At 43.6% G+C, this 22,033-nt stretch overlaps 1 protein-coding gene across 7 annotated transcripts in view; it reads right to left on the minus strand.

Annotated features, from left to right (window-relative positions):
- Positions 1-22,033, minus strand: part of DPYD (dihydropyrimidine dehydrogenase) — a 504,044-nt gene that overhangs the window by 246,519 nt on the left and 235,492 nt on the right. For 6 of the 7 annotated variants that reach the window (XR_009557876.1, XM_035123777.2, XM_035123779.2 and 3 more), the window contains 2 exons: positions 14,185-14,292; positions 10,799-10,968 (listed from right to left, as the gene is read on the minus strand). Coding sequence is in view for 6 of the 7 variants with exons in the window: in XM_035123777.2 (XP_034979668.2) it covers positions 10,799-10,968; positions 14,185-14,292 (278 nt within the window). In the remaining variant the exon portion in view is untranslated. The remainder of the gene's footprint in view (positions 1-10,798; positions 10,969-14,184; positions 14,293-22,033) is intronic. The other variant, XM_035123781.2, reaches the window with a different exon arrangement.

Raw genomic sequence — 22,033 nt, forward strand, 5'->3', positions numbered from 1 at the left:
TCCAATGCTCAGCCTCTTGAGCGCTCATCGCTGCACTCCAAAGTAGCCAAAAAAAAGATTCGGGAGTTGCTGTCAGAGGGCCTGGTATGGCTACTCTAGAGTAACGACTCCAGCATGGTCTTTTAAGGTTTTTATTAAGTGCTGATTATTTACAGTGTTCAGAGCAGTAAAAATGCATCCTTAAGGTGAGGTGTCTGAACTCCCGAATGGCGATTGGCGCGTTTTCTTCCAGCACCACAGCTTTGGCAGACCCAACCTCTTCCCCCTACGTTTGCGTCGCAATTCGGGAGTTGGGGGAATTGGCCTCCCCCCTGTGCGTCTTACTTCCTGTCCCACCTGCGGCCTGGGCTCCACAACCTTGCCTGAGCCTCGGACACCACTTCCTGACTCTCCGCTGGAGGCAGAGCTCTCCTTACTCTCTCCCGCGCTTGGGGATGGGCTGGAACTTAAGATGGGAGGGACTTCCCTGTATCCCTCGTCCCTCACATGATCATTTGAATGCAACCTAGAATGGAGTAGGGTAATCAGTACAGTGCAACTGGATAGTTATAATTTATAGAGCAGTCACGAAATTAAAAGACGCCTGCTTCTTGGGAGAAAAGCAATGACAAACCTAGACAGCATCTTAAAAAGCAGAGACATCACCTTGCCGACAAAGGTCCGTATCATTAAAGCTATGGTTTTCCCAGTAGTGATGTATGGAAGTGGGAGCTGGACCATAAAGAAGGCTGATCGCCGAAGAATTGATGCTTTTGAATTATGGTGCTGGAGGAGACTCTTGAGAGTCCCATGGACTGGTAGAAGATCAAACCTATCCATTCTGAAGGAAATCAGCCCCGAGTGCTCACTGGAAGGACAGATCGTGAAGTTGAGGCTCCAATACTTTGGGCACCTCATGAGAAGAGAAGAATCCTTGGAAAAGACCCTGATGTGAGGGCACTAGGAGAAGGGGACGACAGAGGACAAGATGGTTGGACAGTGTTCTCGAAGTTACGAACATGAGTTTGACCAAACTGTGGGAGGCAGTGGAAGACAGGAGTGCCTGGCGTGCTATGGTCCATGGGGTCACAAAGAGTCGGACACGACTAAACGACTAAACAACAAAAATAGATTTGGAAAACTGAAGTAAACACCCAAAATTATCTCTCTCTCTCTCTCTCTGTATAAATTTTTTGCAGTCTCAACTGGAATTACAAAGTACCACCAAGAGCTAAACTGCATGTCTATAAATCATGTACCGGTAACTGGAACTTTCAAATGACATCATATATTTTTAATAAATAACAGTAGCAACCTCTCCAACTATCCCTGTTTTCCAGAGAGAGTTCTGAATTTACAGAAGCTGTTGTGGCTTCTGATTTGATCCCAAGAATGTCCTGCTTTTCCTTAGGATGACCCTAGTTTCCTCAGCGAAGTGTTGGAGAGTATGGAGCTATGCGACCCCCGAGCCAATGAGATAACTAACTCTACAGCCTTTTGAAGACATCTGAAGGCAGCTCTGTATAGGGAAGTTGTTTAATGTTTCGTCATGTTTTTATATATGTCGGAAGCAGCCCAGATGGGTGGGGTATAAATACTAAAATTGTTGTGGTTGTTATGGAATAGGACGTCCCTATTTCATTGGAGAAACGGAGGGTATGCAATAGAGATCATAGGAACATAGGAAGATGCCTTATACTGATTCAGATAATTGGTCTATATAGCTCAGTACTGTCTACATTGGCTGGCAGGAGCTTTCCAGTGCTATCTCCCAGCTCTTACTTGGAAATGGTGAGGATTGATCCTGGGAGTTTTGCATAGAAAGCCTGAGGCACAGAGCAGCCCATACATAGAGCCAGGCCTGTGCAGAGTGCAAGGGGCAGCCTGATACACTTGCCCCAGGCTTTGGAAGGCTAAGCCGGCCAGAGAGCCTCCTCAGGGGCCTGGTGGACTTGTGCTGTCATGCCAATAATGCCCCATGCCTCTTAGCTGACTGGGAATTCCTGCCCCAGGCCTCAGACAAGCTGTGCACAGGGTCTGCACAGAGCCCATGTGTCTTGTTTTAAAAGTCTGGCATTCAACTGTTGGCATCTCTGGGTAAAGGATATCGAGTAGGAGGGTTAGAATCATAGAATCATAGAGTTGGAAGAGACCACGAGGGTCATCCAGTCCAACCCCTTGCCAAGCAGGAAACACCATCAAAGCATTCCTGATAGATGGCTGTTGTGACAAATTGAAGCACTTTTAAAATGTTTATTCCTGCCCGGCTGGCAAAGAGTTAACCCACCTCCAGCCTGACTGGCATAGAACTCTGATGGGGGCGGGACTGTGCCCGGTTTTAAAAAAGGAGGGAGAGTCGGTTTGGTCAGTTAGGAGGGAGAGGGAGGAAGGTGGGGTGTGGTGTTATGTGGTGGCTTGTTAGAAGACAGTGAAGAGGCTAGGACAACTTAAAGTTAAATGTTTGACTGAGTTTATTTTGTACAACTGGAACAAAGCTAATTAATAAATGACACGTTAAAGAATCACTTATGTTTTTAACACAATAAAACTTCATCTCTGTTTTTGCCAACAAGAGGTCCGTCTGTATTTTTCCAGCGAGGTACCAGGACTCACAGCCGTGGTGACTCAAGAGAGGGCAAAACTCACCTCAGGCAGGGAGGTGGTGGTTTGTGTCCTGAAGTTACACGGAGGAGACTTAGAAGGGTAACCTGAGGTGCCAAGAAGTTGCCAGAGTGCATAGGGCAAACTTCTACAGTGGGGGAATCCAACTGAGGGAGACCCTTTACTGGAGGCAAGAGGTTATTCCTGGGGGACAGCCTAGAGTTTCTTAAGGTACCAGGTCACGCAGGCTGGAAGGCTCTCCTTACTTAGAAACCCATTAGTAAAAGGGGTTTATTTTTGAGGCGGCAGGACCAGAGGGTGGGTGTTTTCCCCTCTGGATTCCTGTGTCGCAGTGATAGTAAGGCAGAGTGGGACCAGGGTCGTCACATTTTTGGTGGCAGCGTCGTGATCGAAATTCAAAGCTCACGCGCCTAGTTTGGTTTGAGTCTGTCAGGATTTTCCTGTGAGGAAAATGACTCACGTAAGAAAACCCAGAGAGGCAAAAGGAGATGAAAGAACGGAAGGGGCTGAGGGAAGCCCAGGTTCTGAGGTAGAACTGATGAAACTACGAATTGAGATGGCCCGAATTGAAGCTGAAAGTGAGAGGGAAAAAGCTAGAATTGAAAGTGAGAGAGAAAGAGCTAGGATTGAAGCTGAAAGTGAGAGGGAAAAAGCTAGAATTGAAGCTGAGGAGAGAATGCAGTCAGAGAGGTTAAGGGTACAATTAGAACAGGACAGAATGAAGCTTGAAGAGATACGTTTGAGATCAGAATTAACTCGGAGTCCAGTTAACAATGATAGTATCGCAATTAATTTAAAAAGGTTCCCCAAATTTGGAAAAGACGATAATGTCGAATCGTTTCTATTTACCTTCGAACGCGTTTGTGTGGAATTTCAAATACCTGAGGAGAACTGGATGCTTTATTTAAGACCTCAAATTTGTGGGATACTAAGTGAAATTTATGCTGACCTGAGGGAAGAAGAGCTGTCAAGTTACCAAGTATTTAAGCAAAGGGTCAGGGTTCGATGTGGACTCACGGCTGAACAAAGCAGAAAGGCTTTTCGTGAGGCAAAAAAGGAACATAAAGAGACTTATGCCCAACTAGCTAGCCGCTTAGATAAATTACTTGACAGATGGATTCAAGGGAGTGGAGTGAAGGACTTTGATGAGTTAAAACAATTAATTTGTTTAGAACAATTTTTTAAGCAAATCCCTAGCAATTTACGTTGGTTCTTGAGGGATAAAAAACTGAAAACTGTGGCACAGGTTGCTGAGGTCTTAGACGAACTACAAGGAGATTTCAATGAAATAGCATTCCCAAAACACTCACAGAAGGGTAATCCATGGAGAAACAGAGAAAATAAAGACAGGCAAGAAAATTTTCCTGTCAGGGAATCAGTTTCTGACAAGACAGGGTCTAAGAAAATCACTTGTTTTTTCTGTAATCGTGAGGGCCATGTACGTGCCAGGTGCCCCCTGCTGGTTAAGTCGCAAACTACACCTTCTGCAGCTAAACAAGTAAAACTGGTAATGCAGTCTCAGGAAAATAGCTCGCCTCAGACAGAAGGCTCAGCGAAAGCGGACAGTCCAGTTGAGACTACTTCTAAGGTATTACAGGTCTGGAGGGCTGAGCAGGAATGCAACCAAGATTACATGGAGCCAATTGAATTAAATGGTCAGTCTTGTTTAGGTTTGAGGGACACAGGAGCAGAAGTCTCACTTGTCAAATCACAATTTGTTCCAAAGGAGCAGTACCTCAAGGGTCAGTCCTATAGTTTAAAAGGCATATGGGGCCCACATTTTGAAGTACCATTAGCTGAAGTTGATATTACCTACAAAGGATTTTGTGGCAAATGGAGAGTAGGAATCCTAAATGAATTGGAGGTACCCTTTTTAATAGGGAATGACCTAGCTAGTCAGAAGCACCGTATTCAAGTGATAACTAGGTCACAGTCTCAAGTCACTGAGAGTAATCCTCCTGCAGTTATAGAGTCACCCATAGAGCCTGGTGAGGATGAAGGGCTGATTAGCGTGCCAGTGGTCCAGGAGCACGGTGCCCAATTCTTGAGTGATCAAAAAGAGGATGAAACTATAAAAGAGCTGTGGGGTAAAGCACAAAGTCCTACTGCAGAAGTAACTGTGGGGAACCCCTGCTTATTTACCACCATTGAGGGAAGATTGTATAGAATTTCTAGGAGGAGGAAAACTGCTGCTGTTTGGGAAAGGAAGAAACAGTTAGTGTTGCCAAGAACTTACCGGTTGCAAGTGCTACAAATGGCACACGACGCACCCTCAGCAGCGCATCTAGGCATTAGAAAGACTAGTGATAGAATCCAAGCAAGATTTTACTGGCCTGGGATGGGCAAAGACATCAAAGAGTATTGCAAGTCCTGTGTGATCTGCCAAAAAGCAGGCAAAAGAGCGGACAAAACGCGAGGCTTGTTACAGTCTATTCCCGTAATTACTGAGCCCTTTTCCAGAGTAGGAGTGGACATCCTCGGGCCTATCTCCAGAGTTACGAAAAGGGGGAATAAATTTATTTTATGCCTAGTGGATTATGCTACGCGCTATCCAGAAGCAATACCTCTAAAGGACATTGACTCAAAGACTGTAGCAAAAGCCCTCATGTCGGTGTTCTTAAGGCTGGGATTCCCCAAGGAAATTATAACAGATTTAGGGACATCCTTCACGTCCAAGACCATGGAAGAGCTTTTAACTCTTTGTGGAATTAAGCATGTTAAAACTACGGCTTATCATCCACAGTCGAATGGCTTGACGGAGAAATTTAATTCGACCCTGAGCCGGATGCTAAAAACCTATTCCATCAATCATCCTAACGACTGGGATGAGAGGCTGCAACACTTCCTATTTGGTTATCGCGAAGTGCCGCAGGAGAGCACAGGGTTCAGTCCTTTTGAACTCCTATTTGGTCGACAGCCACGAGGACCCCTAGACTTGATGAAAGCAGCGTGGTCAGGGGAGGAGCAGATCGACAGCCCTGATGTTGTGACGTATCTACAGGAGCTGCAGAGCGACCTTCAAGAGCTACGGGAGCAAGCTGCTCACAACTTGCAGCAGGCACAGCGTCGACAGAAGCAGTGGTATGATGCACACGCAAGAGACAGATCTTTTCAGCCCGGTGACAGTGTGCTCGTGTTAAGAACAAGACGTCGAAAGAAGTTGGAGATGTCGTGGGACGGTCCCTTCAAAGTGGTCGAGAGGATTTCTGCGGTGAACTATTTGGTAGAGTTAGATGGGGAAGGGAACCGATGTAAAAACTTTCATGTAAATTTACTTAAGCCTTATTTTGACAGAAATAAGTTGGTGTTACAAGTAAAGGGGAAGATGACACAAGGAATTCATTTAACTGGGTGGGGAGAGCTGAGTAAGGGCACAACTCTAGCAGAAGTGTCATTCGATGAAAGTCTGACCCCAGAGCAAAAGGAGCAGTTAAAAATAGTCCTCGCTCAGTTTGCCCAGATCTTCTCAAACATCCCAGGGAGGACCAGCCTAGCAACTCATAAAATAGATACGGGGGAAGCAAAACCCATAGCTACCCCCCCTTACAGGGTGACGGGAGAGCACGCCGACTTGGTCTCTTCAGAGATCAGGGAGATGCTTGCACTGGGATTGATTGAGCCCTCTTACAGCCCCTGGTCATCGCCCCTGCTCTTGGTCAGGAAGCCAGACAATACCTTTCGTCCCTGTGTAGACTTCAGAAAGTTGAACCAGGTGACCGTGCCGGACGTTTACCCCATGCCACGGGTGGACGACTTGGTTGAGACCATAGGAAAAGCGAATTATATATCTACACTTGACTTAACAAAAGGGTACTGGCAAGTGGAAATGGATCCCTTAGACAAGCCCAAAACCGCTTTCATCACTAGAGATGGGTTGTTTGAATTTAAAGTGTTGCCTTTTGGATTAAAGAACGCGGCAGCCACGTTCCAGCGACTCATCGATAGGATGCTAAGGGGTCTGCAAACGTTCGCCCTTGCTTACATTGACGACATAGCGGTATTTAGCCCATCGTGGAGAGATCACTTACAACACCTAAGTGTGGTCTTCCAGAGGATAAAAGCGGCAGGTTTAACAGTAAAAGCGGCTAAGTGCCAGATGGGGAAAAGACAGGTAAAATATTTAGGCCATGTTCTCGGAGGGGGAGTGATCAGGCCAGATACTAACAAAGTGGAAGCCATCAGAAGCTGGCCGGCTCCCAAAACTAAGAAGCAGGTGCGTGCCTTTATAGGAGCTATAGGTTATTATAGGCGTTTTATTCCCCAGTTCAGCACTCACGCGGCTGTGTTGAGTGACTGCACGAAGAAAAGTCTCCCGGACAAGATTATCTGGACCACACAGTGTCAACAAGCTTTTGAACTTTTAAAGGCTGCTCTGATGACAGAGCCCATTTTAAAAGCACCTGATTTCTTTTGCCCTTTTAATTTAATGACGGACGCATCAGGTGTTGGTTTAGGTGCAGTACTGGCACAGGAGGGAGAAGGAGGGTTTTTACACCCGGTGTTATATATCAGCCGGAAGCTATTGGAGAGGGAAAAGCACCTCTCTACCATAGAACTCGAATGCCTAGCGATTTTGTGGTCCGTAGGTAAACTGAAGCCTTACCTGTGGGGCCGAAAGTTTACCCTATATACCGATCACTCACCGCTGAAATGGCTAAACCAAATGAAGGGTAACAACAGCAAGTTAATCAGGTGGAGCATGCAGTTACAGGATTACACATTTGATGTCAAGCACATAAGTGGGAAGGAAAACATCATAGCGGACGCTTTATCCAGGTATTTTTGAGAGGTATAGAATGGTGCAAATTATTATATGAAATGGTGGGAACCCTAGCAAGACATTTGTGCTAAGGAGTTATAATCTAACACATGCCAAACATGATTTATCTGTGTACAAGTTTATGAGATGTGAATTTAGTTGACTTTGTAGTATGGATGTTATAGAATGCATTGATGTATTTTTAACCCCAAGCCCATTGCTTTGGCATTGCTCTAGTTAATTAAGAGCAAGCCGACACAATGTCTTTGTGGTGGGGGGAGATATGTGACAAATTGAAGCACTTTTAAAATGTTTATTCCTGCCCGGCTGGCAAAGAGTTAACCCACCTCCAGCCTGACTGGCATAGAACTCTGATGGGGGCGGGACTGTGCCCGGTTTTAAAAAAGGAGGGAGAGTCGGTTTGGTCAGTTAGGAGGGAGAGGGAGGAAGGTGGGGTGTGGTGTTATGTGGTGGCTTGTTAGAAGACAGTGAAGAGGCTAGGACAATTTAAAGTTAAATGTTTGACTGAGTTTATTTTGTACAACTGGAACAAAGCTAATTAATAAATGACACGTTAAAGAATCACTTATGTTTTTAACACAATAAAACTTCATCTCTGTTTTTGCCAACAAGAGGTCCGTCTGTATTTTTCCAGCGAGGTACCAGGACTCACAGCCGTGGTGACTCAAGAGAGGGCAAAACTCACCTCAGGCAGGGAGGTGGTGGTTTGTGTCCTGAAGTTACACGGAGGAGACTTAGAAGGGTAACCTGAGGTGCCAAGAAGTTGCCAGAGTGCATAGGGCAAACTTCTACAGTGGGGGAATCCAACTGAGGGAGACCCTTTACTGGAGGCAAGAGGTTATTCCTGGGGGACAGCCTAGAGTTTCTTAAGGTACCAGGTCACGCAGGCTGGAAGGCTCTCCTTACTTAGAAACCCATTAGTAAAAGGGGTTTATTTTTGAGGCGGCAGGACCAGAGGGTGGGTGTTTTCCCCTCTGGATTCCTGTGTCGCAGTGATAGTAAGGCAGAGTGGGACCAGGGTCGTCACAGCTGTCAAGCCTCCGCTTAAAGACCTCCAAAGAAAGAGACTCCACCACACTCCTTGGCAGCAAATTCCACTGTCGAGCAGCTCTTACTGTCAGGAAGTTCTTCCTAATGTTTAGGTGGAATCTTCTTTCTTGTAGCTTGAATCCATTGCTCCGTGTCCGCTTCTCTGGAGCAGCAGAAAACAACCTTTCATCCTCTTCTATATGACATCCTTTTTATATATTTGAACATGGCTATCATATCACCCCTTAACCTTCTCTTTTCCAGGCTAAACATACCCAGCTCCCTAAGCCGTTCCTCATAAGGCACTGTTTCCAGGCCTTTGAGCATTTTGGTTGCCCTCCTCTGGACACGTTCCAGCTTGTCAATATCCTTCTTGAACTGTGGAGCCCAGAACTGGACACAGTATGACCAGAGCGGAAAACAGTGGTACTATTACTTCCCTTGATCTAGATGCTATACTCCTATTGATGCAGCTCAGAATTGCATTGGCTTTTTTAGCTGCTGCATCACACTGTTGACTCATGTCAAGTTTGTGGTCTACCAAGACTCCTAGATCCTTTTCACATGTACTGCTCTCAAGCCAGGTGTCACCCAACCTGTATTTGTGCCTTTCATTTTCATTTTTATTTTGCCCAAGGGTAGTACTTTACATTTCTCTCTGTCATGGTTGGTTCCATGAAGAGGTGCCAGTTAGAGAAAGCAAGACTAGGCTAGATTGTCTGAGTCAGTATAAACTTAGGAACATCATAGAGTTCCCAAGAAGACCACAGTCAACACCTCATAGCAATATATTATTTCCAAGTGGCTGGCACAGTGTTATGAGGCGGCAAAAACCACCAGGTGTGAGACAGGTTTATTATATCTCAATGTCTTCCTGAGGGGAAATATTTCCACACTTGTATAATTTTAAGTTACATGAAGGTTTTCTTACGATAGAAAACTCTCCTCACAGTTGGCAGAAACATGCTGCGAATAAAGAACCCGTCTTGCATGCACTTGTTTCTGTATTTCATGGCCAACTCTAAAGGGCTTGAGGTTGGGCATGTGCCAGGGCTCCAAGAGTCCGTGAAGAATCCACCAGCTCAACAGCGCTAGGTTCAAAAGGAGGCACAAGAGACACATTAATTGACACACTCTCAGGGCTGGTGCCAAAGATTGGCATGTCTGACGAAAGCCTGATGGACCTCCTTCTCCTCTTCAGCATGTTCACCTGTCTCTCACCCTGGGCCTGATAACAGGGGTGGTGAGAAGGAGGAGGAAATGTCATAACTATCTGCCAAGCAAGCAAACAGGTAGAATAATAAGAGCAGCAAGCAATTAGTGATATGGAGGTAGATGCACTGACAGAGGGCCCATGGAGGATGTCTTTCCTGGTTAAAGGACACTCACCGAGGACATTCAAATTCATGCAACTGTAACTCATTTTCACGAATGGTATGTGATGTTCTCCCAGATGCACCAGTAAAGGCAGATATCAATGTAATGTTTCGTTTATTTTTACAATCAGAGAGTAGAATTAGTATTTGTTTTATTGTGGGCCTATTCTATGCTGGCTGCCTCACACACAAACACCCACCTGCCTGCTGCCTCTGGCTGAGGTTCCAGCCTCCTCCATTAACCTCCCAGAGGGGTCTTCCCTCCAAAACATAACAATAAGTAACAAACTTCTTAAAGGGATAGCACCACATGAGAGAAGCTGCCTCTGGGCTTGTCTACGCCTCTGCTTGTCCCGTGCCTAGAAAGCATGGGTCCGAGCGCTTTTCTGCTTGACCTGAGCTTTCTAGACACGGGTCCAAATGATTTCCCCATTGCTCTGCTCCTTTCCCAGGGAAAACTAGATCTTTAGCTCTAAATCAAAGCAAACATAAATCTGGAGAAAACCTGAATTGTTTCGACTGAGCACTAAAGAGCAGTTTTTTCCCAGGGGAAAGTAGAGGGACAAAAGGAAGTGTGGATAAGTCTCTGGCTTTCTGTTGATGTATTTGTTTTCAAACAAAAGCAGTAGGGAGCAAATGATAGGCAGGGAGTAGGGGAAGAACTATCTTGTCCTTTGCTTGCTAGCCACCATGTTGCTCAAAGTTTCTCCTTTCCAATGCTATTTTTTCCCCTGTCCTACCATGGGCATGGAGGGGAGGGGTATAGACCTCAGTATTTTATCCCCTTGGATGAAAGAAAGTAAATTGTTGGGGGCGCGGAGTCAAATTTTCAGTGTAACGAATGGCCCATTGGGAAATGGCTGCTCCCCTCACCCCCAGTTCTCTGATCAACTCCCAAGCCAGCTGGCTCCAATTGCCCATGTTTTAATGTTAGGGGAATGTGGCAGTAACCCTCCCCAGTGTTTCATACCTTAATGTATTTCCTATTAGTTTCAATTTTGGGAAAACTTACCTCCTCAGGGACAGCCCGTATATTGGTAAATCCTTTCCTGAACACCACAAATACGCGACGAGCTCCACAGCGCAAGGCTGACGTTGCACAGTCAAAAGCAGTGTCGCCTGCTCCAAGAACAATCACTGCTCCCTGTATTGATGGCAATGGAGAGCGACAGGCACACATTCCTGAATGATGAAAGGAAAACCCATTTTCAAGGAGGGGAAGGAGAAGAAAAAAAAACAGAAAGCTATTTCTGCATGACAGCTCAAACGGCACTTATACTGGAAGCAATGTAAAATTGCATCTTGCAGTTTCCGAGCATGGAGAGTCACTATCAAATTATTCTGCTTCATTGGAAGACAGTTTTATTCCCATTTTTAAGATATGCTCATACATGTAATTTCATAGTCAGTACCCTTTAGCAGCACTGCCTTCCTGTCTTGGCAGGAAATAAAGTGCAATGCATTTCTTCTTTAAAAAATAAAAATAAAGGGGAGGCCTTGTCAGATTGAGTGAAACTGATTTAAGATCCTGGTATTCAAAAAATTAAACCTTTGACTCATTCTCATTCCTTGAGAAAGAGAGAGGGAAATCCTGTTACCAGAAATTCTGTCTGTCACCCGATCTAATGTGACTAGAGTCCCACTTACTCAAGGCTCCACAATTGTGGAGGTAGATTCCAAGTGGCAGAAACTGAGGCTATAAAAAGGGAAACAGCTCCAACCACTCTTACTTTGTGAATCATGTCCACTGAAACAAAATGGCGTCCTGCACACGGGAAGAATATTCGTGCTTCATATCTAGGGCTCCTGGCTCTGGTTCAATCTACCTAGAGCCTGTTGTCACCACCATATTTATGTGTGTGCATACATCAGGTGTGGGGAATCTTTGGCCCTCCAGCTGTTTCTGGACTACAACTCCCATCATGGCTTTGGCCATGCCTGCCATATTTGCTTCCTACTTGTTTTGTTTCTTAAAAGAATTATGATGAGAAATATGAAAGTCTGTACAGTGTCAATAAGTCACTGGCTGGTAAGGTACAGGATACTGAGAAAGACTTAAAAACAACAGCCCTTAAAAGATACAAAAATCCATACAATGTGTTGCACTTTAAAAGCAGGCAGAATGCAGCTAACCACTGATTAAACGAATTACTGTAATTTTTAAAATGATACCATAAATAGAATAAACCTGTAATCTGAAGGGGCCTGTGATAGTTTCATTCAAAAGACTATGCTTTTTTAAAGCATATGACCAGTGGTCTATAATTCTTACGTTTGTGCTGCGGTAGTTGTGAATTTTCACAGCAAGGGTGGAGAACAACAAGTATCAATTTCTTCCAAGACCAAAAAAAGAGAGTTAAACACAGGCCTTTGGAAACTTAAAAAAAAAATACCACCAAACACATGGAAACCTTCAGCATAGCATAGTACATAACCATTTATTTTTCCATATGGAGACAGAATTGAATTTTATCAGGACTGGGTCACATTTTCACCAGTTTTATTTCAGACAAGTAAAGTACCACAGTAGTTTGGGGCAAAAGAGTCCATTGAACTATTTCCTGAACCCATCCCCATGCTGAGGATATTTCCTTCTGATTGTTTTTTTTCTGTTTTCTGTTTTCTGTTTTCTGTTCTTTTATTGGGTTTTCTTCCTGACCATAGTCACTTGAACAAGCCTAGCAAATCAGGGATCACATTAGAAATATACATAGCTAAGATTCAGAAATGTGCTAATGTCACTGAGGGCAAATAAAACTGCTTAATGGATCCACTGCCCCTACCCACAATTATTTTATTTTATTTATTTAACAAAATTTATATACTGTTTTAATGTCAAACAAAAACCCACCACAACCTCTAAGTGGCTTAACAACAGTAAAATCAATAAATCAAACAATAAAATATTGATGAAACGGGTATTGAAATCAACATTAGCTAAAATGGGTGACCACGTTTGCTTTTCAATATAATGACTGAAAAAAGGGACACATTCATAAGCTGCTGGAAATTTCAATGAGATGTTCCATCCTCTTTCACTAATGCCTAGATTCCATTCAACTCATGCTTTTGCGTAAACCCAAATTCTTCCCACGATACTGAATTTAAGACAAAGGGTTTTGACCCAAGAGGTGAGCCAAGTGCCAATTGTAAATAATTGCGAATTACCTTCGATGCAGAGATTGGAACGCTGAAGTAAAAGGTTTAGGCCCAAAGTACCACACATTCCTGGCCAATGCTGCCACAGGTATGGTGAGTTGTCAGGTCTATTTATGGAATGGGCAACTTAGTTGTATTATGGTTCTCATGTGGAGCTACCACCAAATGTCTGTAGTTCTTGGCAACTTCCACAAGGAGAAACACACTGCTTCAATAAGTATTAATATTCACACAGGATTGAATAATTCAGCCTTGCCGAATTTCATAGGTTCATAGACTCCACCTCCCGAAGACTGCAGACAGATTTCAAAAATGTTCAGCATCTTATCCTATGAGGTGACCCGGGGGGGGGGGCTTTCTCCCTCTTTAACCAGAAAAGGCCTTGTCGCCACTTTAAGTGGCACCATGCTTGGTCTGTGAATGTCGCTGGGCAGAATACGCCCAGGAACAAGGCAACTTCAGGAAGTAGTCTCATATCCTACCTTGGGTTATTATTGCAGCCGGTGGTAGAGAGACCAATGGGAGACTTCGCCTCAAAATAAATAAATAAATCACTGGGAGCAACTCTGTCATCACTGGGAGCAACTCTGCCATGCAGCCCTATTGCTGCAATTGCTGGAGCAATGACAAAGCTATTTTTCCTAGCAAAATGAAGACCGCATCCCTCTGCTGATTTGCATTTATCATGGTAATCCTCACAACCCTATATATATATATAGAGAGAGAGAGGGGGGGGGGAGGGAGAGAGAGAGAGAGAGAGCCTCTACTTACGAATTTAAAGCGTTCCGAACACATATTTGTAAGTCGAAAAAATTCGTAAGTCGCGTCCCATAGGAATGCATTGGGAGAAAAAATTCATAAGTACAAGCAGCCCTATCTAAAAATTCGTAAGTAGAAAAAAATCCTATCTAAACGGCATCCAAGATGGCGGACGGAGCTCCATTCGTTAGTAGAAACATATTTAAGTAGAGTTATTCGTAAGTAGAGGTACCACTGTACACACACACACACACACACACACACACACAGTATATAAAGGTGTCCAGAAATATTCCCCACCACCACTTTAATGGAAAACTATTGTTTTTTTTTCTTTTCTTTTTTATCCGCCAGTTTCTGAATTACTACAGATCCTGATCCTTCATATTTTGTTTTTGCATTAAGCATATCGAAATGTGAGGATATAAATGCCTTGTTTAAATATCTTGGGAACATATCACCATGTATCTTTTCAGCTACCTGGTTTACTTGCCATGGCCACCAATGGCAGGAAATCTTTAGATGTGTAAAATCCTTGATCCACTCCCAGACCTTGAAATACAGCTTCTCTCTTTGGTTCTGGTAGACCTGATGCACAAAAAGTAGAAACGGTATGTGAGTATGTCAAGTATTCATAAGAAAGGAAAATGTCTTCATCCTTTCAACCATTAAAATAGAACCTATAAAACTTTGCTGACAAGCAAAGATGACAATCCATGAGCATTACATTTTGTGCACGGTAACTTTTTTATTCAACAAAGGCATATTAATCATCAAAATAATTTATATAATGTTTTCAAGTGGTCAAAATGTTTCACATCTATTATACACAGTAGTTATAACTATCATGCAATGTCAGTGAATATTCTTATCCTCTGTATTGCAGGTGGGGAAACTGAATCAAAGAGAAAGGTGTTGTTTGGCCTGAGCTCACCTAGTGAGTTCATAGCCAAATAAAGACTTGAAGTGGGGGGTAATCCAAACCCTCCAGAGCAGATTTTGAGGAGTGCAGGGGGAGAGAAGAAGACGAAGAAGTTACAATATGCAGACAGAAATCTTTGCACTAATGGGATGGCTTTGTTGGATACAACCCAACTAAACCATTTTGATATTTGTATGATTTGCATAAGGGCTTGAGAAAAGAGCTCTTCATGTTGATTACACATATTTCAGCACTAACAACTCTCTACACAATTAGGGCTCATCTTTATACCACCACCACCCCAAGATCCTGTACACATTCAGAAAGATCTACTGGGTACCTCTAATAAGGAAGGAAGGGCAGTTGCCATCAGGAAATATATCTCCGTTGAGCTTTTCTTTCTCACTGTAATAAATACTGATAAGCTGCTACCCGACAAGGATTTGTTTCAGCCACTTGAATGGACAAGTGTAACAAATATTTTACCAGTCACCACAGTGTTGACACATTGTCTTTTCGGACCTTAAAAGCCCCTCACTTGAACTTCATATGAAAGAATACACCAAGTGCCATTTTACTTCACTCTGACACCTCAGTTAAGACAAGAAAATGTCTGAAGGCAGGAAAATAAAGCATTTCTCTGCATTTGGAACGGGAAGACATTATGAGTGCAAAAAACCCAACAACGACACTTAGAAAAAGAAAATCCAGAGATATACCTGCAAGGCTGAAGGCCCCTGGAAGACCATATCCCAGGCATCCCCAAACTGCGGCCCTCCAGATGTTTTGGCCTACAACTCCCATGATCCCTAGCTAACAGGACCAGTGGTTGGGGGAGATGGGAATTGTAGTCCAAAACATCTGGAGGGCCGAAGTTTGGGGATGCCATACTCACTGCCAAGAGTCATTCAATGCTCCATCAAACAAAGAACACGCAGATACCCACAATGCCCCCACACAACTGAATGCCCATAAATTTCCAAGGAAGCAAGCACAATATCTATTTCCCTTGAAAACAGAGGTGTCAGAGCAAAAACTGGCGTGTGTGTTGCATTTAAGAGGAGGAACTCTTGGACCAAACTCACCATCCCAGATGCGGGTGGCGCTGTGGTCCAAACCACTCAGCCTCCTGGGCTTGTCGATCAGAAGGTTGGCGGTTCGAATCCCAGCGACAGAGTGAGCTCCCATTGCTCTGTCCCAGCTCCTGCCAACCTAGCAATTCGAAAGCATGCCAGTGCAAGTAGAGAAATAGATACCGCTGTAGCGGGAAGGTAAACAGCATTTCAGTGTGCTCTGGTGTCCCATTGCGCCAGAAACGGTTTAGTCATGCTGGCCACATGACCCAGAAAGCTGTCTGTGGACAAACGCCGGCTCCCTCGGCCTGAAAGCGAGATGTGTGCTGCAACCCCATAGTAGCCTTTGACTGGACTTAACCATCCAGGAGTCCTTTACCTTGATATCCCCCCCCTTTTTTTTTACATCCCTGACTTAGCCCTTTCACCGTTCCTCAAAGAACAAGACAGGCAATGTAATGTGACATCAGAATGAAAGTTGATGAAAGTTGTATAATTATGATACATTCCCAGTTGCATCTATTATACCACAAGTGCAAGGATGTCTCCTCATTGCAGCCCTGTGTGTGCTGCTTTCCTGGAACTGAGCTGAAATCCCTTGAAGTTTTCCCATTGACTTGTATCGAGAGAAAGCTTTGGTACTTCAGCCCCTGAAGCAATTTGAGGCAATGCAAATAGATAGGCCCCTATTCTTTACTACACAATACAGGCATTGTTATCCCCTCATTTACTACCCTGACTACTGTAGAATCAACCTCCTGTGTACCTCTGTTTCTTCCTAAAAATGGAAGGGGTGTTCTTTCTGGAGCTTGCTATTCCTTAGTGAATACGCGGAGACTGTCTCACTCTCACATGCCTCCTCCCCACTAGAAGGAGCTGGTTTGGATGGTGGGAAGATGAGACAAGCCTGGTGTGGGGAGGGCATGGGCAGGGAATCAAGAGGTACAGTGCTACCTTGGGTTACAAACACTTCAGGTTACAAACTTGCTAACCCAGAAATAGTACCTTAGGTTAAGAACTTTCCTTCAGGATGAGAACAGAAATTGTGCTCTGCTGGCGCAGCGGCAGCAGGAGGCCCCATTCCTAAAGTGGTGCTTCAGGTTAAGAACAGTTTCAGGTTAAGAACGGACCTCCGGAAGGAATTAAGTTCTCAACCAGAGGTACCACTGTACTTTCCTCTTCCCGTTGCTAGTCTCCGATCCTCATTCTCCCTAATGAAAGCCCCCACAGCCCATTGGACCCATCTATGGGACCATCCGCTTCCCATTCTGTATTTCCCCGAGGCTCATGCCCCACTCAAAAAGCCACTCCTAAGTTTGGGACGTGGGGCAGAGAGCTGCAATGGGAGCCTGCTCACACTAGTTCTGAATCATGGGAAGAGCCTCTGCACATCCAACAGGCTTCTCCATTGCAGACCTTACCCACAGCACATGGTGGGAAAGGGGATGAGGTGACAGTGGAGAGGGCCCTCCAACATTGGCCCTCCTGTGAACCATTTCCTACTTTTTTTTTTTTTACAAACAGCGTCAAAAAGTGAAGGCACATCTCGCAAAAGATGTGGAGCTCCTCAGAAGATGCAATCTGAGGCAATACTCTCTCTCCAGCCTCTTGCTTTTGTGTGTGTGTGTTTTGTGCACGTCACAAAAGCAGAGGTGCATCTAACTAAAGGCTTGTTAACGCAGAGTATTAGTAAGCCCTGGGGGGAAGCCATTCTAGAGGGGAAGGAGGCTTATTAATAAATTAGGAAGAAAATAAAAATGATGGTTTTTAAATGGCAAAGCTATTAAGCAGTTCTTTTAAATCAGTTTTTAACAAGGAAAAAAATAAGCAGAAGTAACTATGCTGCAATTAAGAAAGTAATGGCCCAGATCCTGAGTTGCAGTTAAGAGTTCTCCAGCGCAGCTTCTGGGAGGGGCTGGCTAGGTGGATTTCAGTTCATCCTGCGGCTGCCTGGGAAATGGAGGCCTCCTTCTCCCGGACTCTGTAATCATTGCTGGTGACAGGGAACTCACCTGACAAGTTACCAAGACTTTCACCTATACACACAACCACTGCCGACAGTAGCACCTCCAGCACAAGACGAATGCAAAACACTCTGCTGAAGGAATCTCTGCCTCACAAAGACAGGGCTAAGATAGACAGACACATTTATAGACTGATGGTGCTGGGCTGGGAGTGGGCTTGTGTGTTGAAGAATAAGTTTACATATTTTCAAATAAAATTGAAAATGCAGGCAACAAAAAAGGTAAACTCAGCACTTAATGGTAAAACAAAGCCACTCATTAAGAGGGTAGTAAATGAGTACATAAATAAAAGATTAAATTGGCTGGTTCCCATCTTTAGTATAGCCTGTAGGCTAGTTCAGAGTAAAGATTGCTAACTATCGACTATGTAGCCGCAACCTAGTCAGGAATAATATACGCCTCTATAGTTGATTGGATCATGGCCAGAACACCAAGGAGCTTCCACATGGGAAATAATGGAAAACAAGGTGCTATGACAACTTTTAAAACCATTTTCATCTCCCACAGTGAGCTCAGTTCTGCAGCCTTTTTCTTTTTTGGACAGATTAATTTGGAGAGAGCAAAGCTGTCAGCAGTCAGGTTTGATCTGCAAGTACCTGTACTACACCTGTCTCTCTTTTTCCCCCCCCTCTCTCTCTCAAATGCACACATTCTCCTGTAGTGTATTTTATAAGTATTTTTGATTTGTGGGTCCTCCCCCCCCCTAAAAGTGAGGAATGAATGGTGAAGGATACATATTTAATTTTTTAAAAAAGAAAAAAGTTGGGCATGCCGGCCTGTAGGAGGAAACCACACTGACAGCTAAGCCAACATTCAATTTTCTGGTCTGTGGAGCCATGGTGGAAATTACAAATCCAGGACTTTATTCACCTGTGTGTGAACATTCTCCGCTGGGTGTGAATATGTGCATACTGACTTCTGGCTTAAGTGTTGCTCTTGTCTTAACAGACCCTGTAGATTTTACTCCATGTGCACTATAAAGGTTTAAAGGAATTAGGAGCACCAATTCATGAACAATTATTTGCGTAGGAGAATAAAATCCCAAATTTCATAATGCAGAAAAGACCAGTTCAGGTATAACAGGACTATTGGAAAAAGTACAGCTTGTTTGAGGGTAAACAAGTGATGAGCTTATTTCCCTGGGTGCTCTGATGGCTTCAGGTTGGCAAGCACAACGTGCCACCTATGAAGATTACACAGAATCACAAAAATGAGGAGTTGGAAGGGACCCCGAGGATCATCTAGTCCAACCTCCTGAAATGCAAGAATATGAAGCCATCCCATATGGGGATTGAACCTGCAACCTTGGCATTATCAGCACCGTGCTCTAACAGGCAGTTTAAGAATTTGTAAAATAAATAAAGTATTAAGTGCACAGCAGCACCAACATGCTACTCGTTGAAGACTTGCAGTCCAGAATATTCCTGGGTCTCAGAGAATTGAAGCTATTGGAACTGAAACCAGGGAAGAATTTGGTCGTGTTTGTGTATAGCAGCATCATCAACAGAGTGCGCTGCTCCTTACATAAGTGCCTGTTCATTTTGTGGGCAATTGAGCAAAGCTATATTTGTGATCCTGTCATCTGAAAGCAGTATTTGGGGACGTTTTCTCAGTTACCATTTCAATACGCCACCTCTCTGGCACTAAAGGGCACAGAGAACTTTGTTAAACAAAGATCAAGTAATGGACAGATGGGAGAGTGAAATCAAGATTATCGGATAGAGAGCCAATAGTCACACTGGAGAGACACTCTTTGGTAATGAACAGCCACCCAGCAGAAACACACTTTCGGAGAGAGATCAAATATTGATATATCACCCAGCAGTCACCCAGAAGAGAAACAATTTGGAGTAAAAAAACAACAACACCCCCCCCCACTACATGGGGAAGAACATAACTGAGAACTAACATAGAGACACATAATATGTATAAAAGCCACCAGCAATAAGAGATACAGGAGAATAACATCTGAAATAGATAAATGATTTGGAAGTAACATGCACTCAGGACAGATGCCATTTAAATAGATGTTGGACATCTCCACTTCTATGGTGAGTGCAGTAAATGCCCAGGAGTCACATGCTTTGGTAATACACATGCCACTCTCAAATTTAGCTGCTGCAACGCCTATTAAACATTTCTGCTCCCCAGGTTGTTTTACAATCACCACAACCCAACAAAACAACCCTTTTCTAGCATTTATATTATACAAGGACATATATTTAAAAGGTGGATAGGTCAAACCCTGTTCCAGCATCATAAAACCTGAACATCCCAATTATTATAAAATCAAAATGATTTGTTCCAATCATCCAAAGGCTGACACAGTGAACCTACAATGCTATAAAGCTTGCCAAACTTTTCAAAACTCCTAGAAGAAAGGGCTGTGATATTGCAGCGGGAAATGTCTCATTGAACTAGGGCTGCTTGAGAAATTTGATTTCTGTGAATTCCGATGCAAACAGAATGTGGACCACAGCTCAGACTTCACTCCATTGGTTAAAAATACTGACAGGCTGGAGCAGCTACCTGGCTCATTTCACAGAAATCACTTTGAAGGGCACATGCGTTTCCACCATAGTTGTCTTCCTTTGGAGGCTGGTGGAGAGCTGAAGGTGGGTTTTGCAGCAGTTTGCCAAATATTTATTGAGATATTCTAACGTTCTAAACTCTTAATTCTGATAGCCAGCCTCTTGAATAGCTAAAGTTGTGAAACGTGATCCTTTGAATGTTTAACAGCCCTTGGAAAAAAATCCCTTTAAGTTATCCATTGTACACAAAGTTCTTTCAATGGCTTCTTGCATTTCCATTTCAGAGACAGCATGATGATTGTTAACATTCATAGGTTTGCAAAAACAGAGAAGATGGCTTGTACTTTGAGTACACAGAAAGTAAACACCCAACGTGCATAAAAGTACATATTCTAAATTCAGTCTGCATAAGCATCACATAATGTTCCGGGAAACTCTGATCTCTTCAACAAGCCCATTTAGAAACAAAGATGGTAATTACGTACAAAAACTATTATGTTCAAAAACGAAGAAAGGGAGTACTAGAAGTTTCAAATGCTACTTCCTTGTGATAAGTACAGTAAGATAATCAAACCATTTTAAAACAATCTCGAGTTGGATTTTCATCCTATATATTAAAACCGTTTATACGTAAAACCACAAGGTGACATATAACAAGAGAACATTTACAATTTGTACTATTAACAGTCTTGCATTTGGCAGCTTCAATAAAACAGTGACTTAGAGCCTGTCACCTTGTGCTATAATAACAGCTATAGAATACTAAAACACACACTGCAATTGTATATTCCTCATCATACGAATATGTTCTTAACAGGATCCCCTCCACTGCTACCCCGGGAGGGGAAAAGAAAGGACTTACATTCCTAAGGAAATGTGTAGACTTCACATTACATTGTTAGACATTTTGCAATTTTAACATAAAATATTTATTCATGCTGGAAGACACAGCCTCATCCCGCTCATTCATTAAATATATTTATTTGAGAACAAATCTTTTTGATTGAATGCTTTGTAAGGAAAAGCCCTAGGACTCGCAATGTCACCACTCGGCAAGCTATGGAACGCTGATGTCAGTGACAGATCGCGTGGGCCACTGGATGTGACAGCTCATGCCTGCAGGATGTCCTCTGATGGGAAGTGCATGAAAAAGAATTACAGGTAAAGTTTGCTTTAAGTGCCGGAAAAAATGAATATTTATGCGCCTCTTTCGCAAATGGGAATATCTCATAGGGAAGGTGCACGCTGTCTGTTACTCGAAGAATTTCGCGAAAAGGCGAGCATGACAATAAACCCAAACAAGGAAAGAGAGGCGGCAGGAGAAAATACACCAGCTCTTGGCTATTAAGATTCATTCCAATTAGAATAAAACGAAAACAGAAAGGCAGCAACATCTCTAACTAGATACTTGGTATAGAGTTATTAAGGTTGGATTTTCGGAGATGAAAAGAACCAGACGCTTCATAGGTAATCGCAGGTGACCAGTATCTCTCAAGGTCAGGCTGGCAGCAGTTGGCACGCTAGCAAGGTCTGTTTGTTGTTGTTGTTTTTTAGGAAAAGAAGACCACCCTTTACTGCAAGCCCTTCCCTTTATGCTGGCAGTTTGGTGACTTCCCATTGCGAAGTTCAATCAAATATGGATGCTCCCCTCTTTTCCCCCCTGGTGTTTGGATTTGTGGGGGTAGGGGCTGTTTTTGTTGGTTTGCTATGTATGTTGATGGAGATAAGTGTTTTAATTACTTCTTTAATGTCTGGGCTTTTGTATTTTTCTCCTCTCTC

The sequence above is a fragment of the Zootoca vivipara genome, chromosome 7 (assembly GCF_963506605.1).
Source record: "Zootoca vivipara chromosome 7, rZooViv1.1, whole genome shotgun sequence".
NCBI classification, from domain to species: Eukaryota; Metazoa; Chordata; class Lepidosauria; order Squamata; family Lacertidae; genus Zootoca; species Zootoca vivipara.